Source organism: Hylobates moloch, unplaced genomic scaffold, assembly GCF_009828535.3.
Source record: "Hylobates moloch isolate HMO894 unplaced genomic scaffold, HMol_V3 SCAFFOLD_4, whole genome shotgun sequence".
NCBI lineage: Eukaryota > Metazoa > Chordata > Mammalia > Primates > Hylobatidae > Hylobates > Hylobates moloch.
In genome coordinates, this window is record NW_026652279.1 from 101,238,212 (window position 1) to 101,246,478 (window position 8,267).

General features: G+C 44.0%; 1 protein-coding gene across 1 annotated transcript; it reads left to right on the plus strand.

Annotated features, from left to right (window-relative positions):
- Positions 1–2,771: 2,771 nt before the first annotated feature.
- LOC116467186 (prothymosin alpha-like) lies at positions 2,772–3,349 on the plus strand. The gene has a single exon (XM_032150727.3). It carries the CDS (start codon positions 2,819–2,821, stop codon positions 3,149–3,151), a length of 333 nt encoding a protein of 110 aa, XP_032006618.1. The 5' UTR covers positions 2,772–2,818; the 3' UTR covers positions 3,152–3,349.
- The last annotated feature ends 4,918 nt before the right edge of the window (positions 3,350–8,267 follow it).

An 8,267-nucleotide genomic window follows, 5' to 3' on the forward strand; every position in this document is an offset into this window, starting at 1 on the left:
TATGATTACTTATACGAGGTACCTAAAATAGTCAAGCTTATAGAAAGAGAAAGTAGAATGCGGGTTGCCAGGAGCTAGGGAAAAGAGAAAGGGGCAGTTGCTGTTTAACAGAAATAGAGTTTGTTTTGCAAGATGAAAAAGTTCTGGAAATTAGTTGTGCGACAATATGAATATATTAAACCATACTGAACTGTACGCTTAAAAATGGTTACAATGGTAAATTTATGTTACATGTATTTTACCGCAACTTAAAACAATCAGTTGGCCATATTTGTGAGGATCTATGTGTGATTCCCATTCTGTTCCATTGATCTATATGTCTAAGTCTTCTCCAATACCACATGCCTTGATTTCTGTAACTTGATAGTGTCTTTTTTTTTTTTTGAGACAGAGTTTCACTCTTTGTCGCCCAGGCTGGAGTGCAATGGCGTAATCTCAGCTCCCTGCAATCTCCATCTCCCGGGTTCAAGCGATTCTCCTGTCTCAGCCTCCTGACTAGCTGGGATTACAAGAGCCTGCCACCATGCCTGGCTAATTTTTGTATTTTTAGTAGAGACGGGGTTTCACCTTGTTGGCCAGGCTGGTCTCGAACTCTTGATCTCATGTGATCTGCCAACCTTGGCCTCCCAAAGTGCTGGGATTACAGGTGTGAGCCACCATGCCCAGCCTTGATAGTGTCTTAAAATTGAACATTGCTTATTTTTTATTTGGGGGAAGGGGGTGAGGTAAGATGGATAGCTATAAACAGAACCATTAGTATTATAAATATATTCTTAAATGAACACAATGGACACAGTCTGATAAGCTTTATGCTGAGAAAGATGGGGGCATGTTATATTTCTCTGTTTTCCAGTGCCGGGGCCAGTGCCTAACTACCATGGAGTAAGCACTCAATAAATTTTTTTTTTTTTTTTTTTTTTTTTTGAGACAGGGTACTGCTGCGTTGCCCATGCTGGAGTGCAGTGGTGCAATCATGGCTCACTGCAGCCTCCGATTCCTGGGCCCAAGTGCTCCTCCTGTCCAGGCTGGTCTTGAACTCCTGGGCTCAAGCTATCCTCCTGCCTCGGCCTCCTAAAGTGCTGGGATTACAGCATTTGAGTGCCTGGGCACTCAATAAATTTTTGACAAAAGAATAAAGATATAACTTGCTTTACCCATTGCAGCCTAAAATGCAAGAGAAGCTCTGGGATATTAAAATGAGAAGCAGTCTTGGAGAAAAATTAATTTGAGCAAACAGAATATTTTCCAGTGTGCACTACAAAAAACATTTAGTCAAAAATATCCATAGAAGTGGTGCTTAGAATGGGGCAAAAGCCCAAGGGAAAACCCACCCTCACAGGGTTAATGAGAATTACAAGCAGGCTTTAGGCTGAATTGTAGTCAGGCATCAACCAGCATGCACTGGTGTGCTCTGACTCATTTCCCTGCAGCTGCTAACTAATCGAGGGTCATGCAGCACACTGACCACCTGCTCCCCATTGCTCCCATAGATAGAATCTGACGCTGGACCTTTTTACCCAAGAATTTCTTAAGGTGTTTTTCAGATCCTGAATTCCAGCAGAATGGCTGATGCCAACCGTCTGAAAACCCCTACCAAGAAGCCGACTCAGCATCTCCTGGTCCCATGACTTCACTCCCCACTTCTCGACCAGTCAGCAATCCCCATACTTTAGCCCATCACCTGTCCAGACCCCTTAAAATCCCCATCCCCAAACCTCTCAGGGAGGCAGATTTGAAGTTTCCTCTTGTCTTGTCTTCTTGTTCAGCTGCCCTACAATTATTCAACTCTTTCTCTGCTGCAGTCCCCACTGTTTTGGTGCATTGGTGTTACCATGCAACAGGCAATCGAACCTGGTAGTCCTATAACCATATTAAAGCGAAACTGAGAAATAAATAAATAAATGTGAAACAGGTGTGACTTAGAAATTGTACACATTGGGTGTCACAACTTCCCTATACTTTGTGTTTTCATACTGACATTGTTCACACTAATAAAGTGCCAACTTTGACTGACTGATTGTGATTCTGATGATGAGGAGGAAGAGGAGGAGAATAGGGATATGGTAAGAAGATTTTAAACCACTCTCTTTTCTCATCTTCCAAGTATTTACAAGTGGCTCAATTTTTCCAAGTATGCCTTTCTTTCTACAGAACTTCCATTAAAATAAAAAACAATTCTAGATCAAGCCTTATGGACAAGAATTAATGGTTCTCCCTAATATATCCCAAATCGGTGTGTCACTTGGGCAAGTCACCACTCTCCCAGATTCTTATTTGTCCTACATGTAACTAGGGTTTTGCAACAGATGTTACTCTTCCTTCTCCTTTCCAGGTCTGTTAGAAACTTTATTAGGAAAGCCTGAAAGTAAAATCTGTACTGTTTAAATCTGGAAAAATGTGTATACTGACTAAATAATTTCCTCAAATCTGGTCACCTTTCTATGGGAAAATTGCTCATCCTAACAATGTTTCATGCATAAAGTCATTTGGCCTCTTAACTGCATTGCTGGATATTTTTAAGACCAAAAGCTTGCTAAACCCAAAACAGCGAAAGCATTCGGTTGAAAATAAAGTGAAAAGCCATGTACGTCTTAGAGGGAGAAAACAGAGCTAATGATTTTAGGCCTTAATAGTTTCCAGATGCCGACTGGCTGCTCTGAAAAGCCATCTTTGCATTGTTCCTCCTCCAGCTCCTTGCTCGCCTCCAGCTCCTTGCTCGCCGCGGCTCCGCCGCAGACTCTGACAGCTTTATCGCCGGAGTCCCTGAACTCTCGCTTTCTTTTTAATCCCCTGCATCAGATCACCGGCGTGCCCCACCATGTCAGATGCAGCTGTAGACACCAGCTTTGAAATTATCACCAAGGACTTAAAGGAGAAGAAGGAAGTTGTGAAAGCGGCAGAAAATGGAAGAGACGCCCCTGCTAACAGGAATGCTAAGGAGGAAAATGGGGAGCAGGAGGCTGACAATGAGGTAGATGAAGAAGGGGAAGAAGGTGGGGAGGAAGAGGAGGAGGAAAAAGAAGGTGATGGTGAGGAAGAGGATGGAGATGAAGACGAGGAAGCTGAGTCCGCTACAGGCAAGCGGGCAGCTGAAGATGATGAGAATGATGATGTCGATACCAAGAAGCAGAAGACCGACAAGGATGACTAGACAGCAAAAAAGGAAAAGCTAAACTAAAAAAAAAAAGGCCGCCATGACCTATTCACCCTCCATTTCCTGTCTCAGAATCTAAACGTGGTCACCTTCCAGCATTGAGGCCCGCCCGCCCACCGTGGGCAGTGCCACCCACAGATGACGCACACTCTCCACCACCCAACCTAAACCGTAAGAATTTGCAACAGGGGAGGAAAAAAGAACCAAAACTTCCAAGGCCCTGCTTTTTTTCTTAAAAGTACTTTTAAAAAAGAAATTTGTTTGTATTTTTTATTTACATTTTATATTTTTGTACATATTGTTTGGGTAAGCCACTTTTAATGATCTCGAATGACCAAACCAGCCTTGCAACCGTTCTCCGTCCTACTTCTGACTTTACTTGTGGTGTGACCATGTTCATTATAATCTCAAAGGAGAAAAAAAAAACTTGTAAAAAAAAAAAAAAGGGCCGAGCGCAGTGGTTCACGCCTGTAATCCCAGCACTTTGGGAGGCCAAGGCGGGCGGATCACGAGGTCAGGAGATCAAGACCATCCTGGCTAACATGGTGAAACCCCGTCTTTTTTTCCCCTTTTTTTGTTTATAAAGTTGCTGGGGTTTTTTTGGCCTCTTTGACGTATGTGTGAAACAATGTTGTCCAACAATAAACAGGAATTTTATTTTGCTGAGTTGTTCTTTAAAAAATGGTTGCAATATCCCAGAGAGAAAAGTAATAAGTAGGCTTTCAAAAATATCAAGGTTATTGGTATTTGAAATCAAACTATGGCTAGGCACAGTGGCTCACACCTGTAATCCCAGCACTCTGGGAGGCTGAGGAGGGAGCATCACTTCAGGCCAGAAGTTCGAGACTAGCCTGGCCAACATGGTGAAACCCCGTCTCTACTAAAAATACAAAAACTAGCCAAGTGTGGTGGTGCACATCTGTAATCCCAGCTACTTGGGAGGCTGAGGCAGGAGAACCACTTGAACCTGGGAGGCGGAGGTTGCAGTAAGCCAAGATCACACCACTGCACTACAGTCTGGGTGACAGAGTGAGACTCCATTTCAAAAAATTTTAAAAATAAAATCAAACCGTTAGAGTAGTTCAGACCTTCCCCTAATACTTGCAGGGCCCAGACTAAGAATGCAAAAGAAGGCCCAAATATCCCATATTCAGGTATTTAAGTTGCAAATCGAATTAAACTGTCAGAGAAAACATGCTCTATCTTCCTAGCTTGACAAATGTGCCCTTCTAAAACATTAAACTTTTTTTTGGTGGGGGGTGGGGTGAAGGGGACGGAGACTCGCTCTGATGCCCAGGCTGGAGTGCAGTGGCGTGATCTTGGCTTGCTGCAACCTCCACCTCCCGAATTCAAGCAATTCTCCTGCCTCAGCCTCCCAAGTAGCAGGATTACAGGCATGGGCCACCACACCTGGCTAATTTTCGTAATTTTTTAGTAGAGACAGGGTTTCACCATTTTGACCAGGCTGGTCTCAAACTCGCAATCTCAGGTGATCGGCCCACCTCAGCTTCCCAAAGTGCTGGGATTACAGAACATTAAACTTTTAAAATTGGTTTAAAGCTCTATTTCTCCTAAGGTAAAAAAAAAATGGAGCTAGTGCAATGGTGTGCACCTATAAACTCAGCTACCCAGGAGGCTGAGGCAGAAGGATTGCTTGGCTGGAGAGTTTGAGACCAGACCTTGTCTCAAAAAAAAAGAAAAAAGGCAAAATGTCAAGATAATTGAGTGTGATTACAGTTGAATGTGTCTGGATGCTCTTATGATAAACTGGTGATTTGGGGATGAGTAATAAAATAAAATACATATTGCATTTTTTTTTTTTTTGGCCTTCACTTATTTTCTTTTCCAAGATGGAGTCTCATGCTGTCACCCAGGCTGGAGTGCAGTGGCACGATCTTGGCTCACTGCAACCTCCGCCTCCTGGGTTCAAGCAATTCTCCTGCCTCAGCCTCCTGAGTATCTGGGATTACAGGCATGCACCACCATGCTAGGCTAATTTTTGTATTTTTAGTAGAGACGGAGTTTCACCATGTTGGCCAGGCTTCTGTCGAACTCGTGACCTCATGATCTGCCTGCCTTGGCCTCCCAAAGTGCTGGGATTACAGGTGTGAGCCACCACACCTGGCCCACTTATGTTATTATAATTGAAATCTGCACATAATTTATGCTGTACCGACAGTATAGTTGCTTGTTACATCTAGTCCTACATACATACAAATGTAAGAATAGCATGCATCATTCAGTGTTACAAAATGTTTCTCAGGTGCTATACGCAACTGTGGTGAATACCAAAGTAATTTAAGTACCTCAGGAATCAGAATTGGAATGTGAAAAGAACATGAATGCTCAGCATACCAATATTTCAATTAGGCAAGAGCTAATTGCTTTCATGCTATCCACATGTAAGGATTTGGCAGGCAATTTTGTTTTTTTCTTTCCTAAGTGCTTCCTCCTCTGGAATCCTTCCTCTAACTGGAACAGTATCTGCTTTGACATCAGTGGCATACAACCCACAAACTCTCATGACCTTTGTATGCAGGTGCCTTGTGTTTTGGGAGCATAGGTCAAGATACATCCCTTGGTGAGCAGTGTTGCACATAAGCATTGGTGTTTAGGGCTTTAGGTCATGCTGTGCCAGCACAGGGCATGGGGTCCTGAGAGACGAAAGTACCATTTGCCTGTAACAAAGCAACATAGGTATTGGGGTGCATAAAATGTTTTGGGGTGCCAGGGTTCAGAGCAGGGTCCCTCTTGCCTGGGTCTGAAGGAGATATTGCTGCACTTCATAAACAAAACATTCGTACTAATTATGCCAAGAAAATTCTTTGTTCAACCTGATTCTACCCCTTTTAGGATCCAATATAATAAATTACAACTCCACAGTATCGATGTCTTCTTAAAGTAGAATTATAAGAATGATAGAGAAATATAGTAATAAGGGAAACAATAAATTGGGGTCTCGTTCACTAGCAAATTGTGCCTGTTCATTGTTGAAAATGTGAAAATTAAGGTAAATAGCATTATTTCCTAAAGCATGTACACAGGGTAGAACTGTTGTAATTGTGTTTTTGTTTTTTTACATTTCAAAAAGTTTCCTAGGCCAGGCGCAGTGGCTCACACCTGTAATCCCAGCACTGTGGGAGGTCGAGATGGGCAGATCGCCTGAGGTCAGGAATTCGAGACCAGCCTGGCCAACATGGTGAAACCTCATCTCTACTAAAAATTACCTGTTTTCCCTAGTTCATTCAACAGTGGGATTCCTGTGGACTTATGTTTTCTAGTTTTGTGGGGGAAAATCAGAACTACTTTCCCAGAGGTAGTGAAAGTTAAGCTGAGACTTAAGGAGGTGGCATTCAGCCAGGTGAAAGGCAGTAATCCAGGTAAAGTATCGAACTATATATCCCCCCAGTTCTCAGTAGTGCTCAGGGGACATTCCCATTAATGATGATTCATGTGGCAGTGAGTGGGAGAGGCAGCTGACTGCCACACAGGACAACTGTTGTTTTACTCCTAGCTATCTCTCTTGCCCAAGCAGTAGTATACAAGTGCACATGTCATATATTAAAAAATATATATTCAATATATACAAATATGTATCTTATATATATCTATAGGTATCCATCTATCTAGGAAACAACATAAGAACTGTAAGAGCTGGTCCCTTGCACTGGAGAAGTTTATACAGCAGTGAAGGATATAAACAGGAGAATCAGACTTGGGGAAAGTGAATAAGGAAAAAACATCATGAAATGCCAGGTGAGTGAGTGACCTGCATCATACTTGCACTTAAAGCTTCATCTCTTCACTCCCTGAACAGCCAGTGAAAGAGAAAGCAGGGATAGGGGAACTGGCTAACAGCTGGTTTTGATGTCTTGTCCCACCAAGAACTCCTTTCTGGCCTGGCGCAATGGCTCACGCCTGTAATCCCAGCACTTTGGAGGCTAAGGCGGGTGGATCACTTGAGGCCAGGAGTTTGAGACCAGTCTGGCCAACATGGTGAACCCTGTCTCCACAAAAAACACAAAAATTAGCCAGGCATGATGGCGCACACCTGTAGTCCCAACTACTCAGGAGGCTAAGGCATAAGAATCACTTGAACCCGGAAGGTGGATTTGCAGTGAGCTGAGATCGTGCCACTGCACTCCAGCCTGGGTGACAGAGTAAGACTGTCTCTGGGAAAAAAAAAAAAAAAGAAGTTCTTTCTGATATCTGGAACACCTTCTGTCAAAAAGAAAAACACCACCAAAAGAAACTAGTCACTCCATTACAGTGTGCAGGTAAAGAGCACTGAGTTAGACCTCTTCCTCCAAGGGCTGGTCCCAAGCTGCAACCTGGGCACTCCTATAGCTAGATGTCTGTGGTGTGCAGCGGCTCCCCAGCCCGAGGCCTTTGTGGAGGCTGGGCTCATCCCACTCACCTAGACCTGGTGAAGGGGGAAGGGAGGAGGGCCAAAGGTGTGGGGCAAGGGGGGGTGAGGAGAAAGAAGGAAGACAGAGACTTCAGCACTCCATGGTCAATGGCATAAAGGAGGGCCGGCCACCTGCTGTCAGGGCCACTATCACAACCTCCTGCTACTCCCATGCATGGGAGGGGCAGGGCTGGGCCTGGGTGCTACCTGGGAGGGGCACCCATCCGTAATCTGGATCCAGGCCCCACCTGTGCCCCTTCCCCTCTGGAACTCCCACCCTCACCCTCGTCTCTCTGCCTGGTTCAGCCTTTCCTTCAGGGGAAACCTCTGGCACTATTTGTCCAGTAAAATCAGGGCCCTGGCTTTATTCTGGGAAGCTCTGAATAATAATTACTGGGGAGAAGAGGGAGGAAGTAACGCGGTAAATCAAGAAAGGAGTGGGCGCTGATGAGGTCCCCACCACTGTGTTGTCACTGTGCTGTTGTGGTGCTGCTGTCAGCGCACCCGGGCCCATCCAAACCTTTCCATTTCTTACCTACGTTTGGTCTCATTCATTCACATCTAGAAATGTATTCAAATGAAAAACAATCCAGGATATATGCATACGTTAATTTTCAGGGATGTTTAGCAAGGCTATTTGTGGTAGAAAAATTGGAAGCTACATAAATAACTAACAATACTGATTCTAAATCACGGAAATTCGTT

Coding starts and splice junctions, on each gene's coding strand:
- LOC116467186 (XM_032150727.3), top strand. CDS start 2,819: ATGTCAGATGCAGCTGTAGACACCAGCTTTGAAATTATCACCAAGGAC.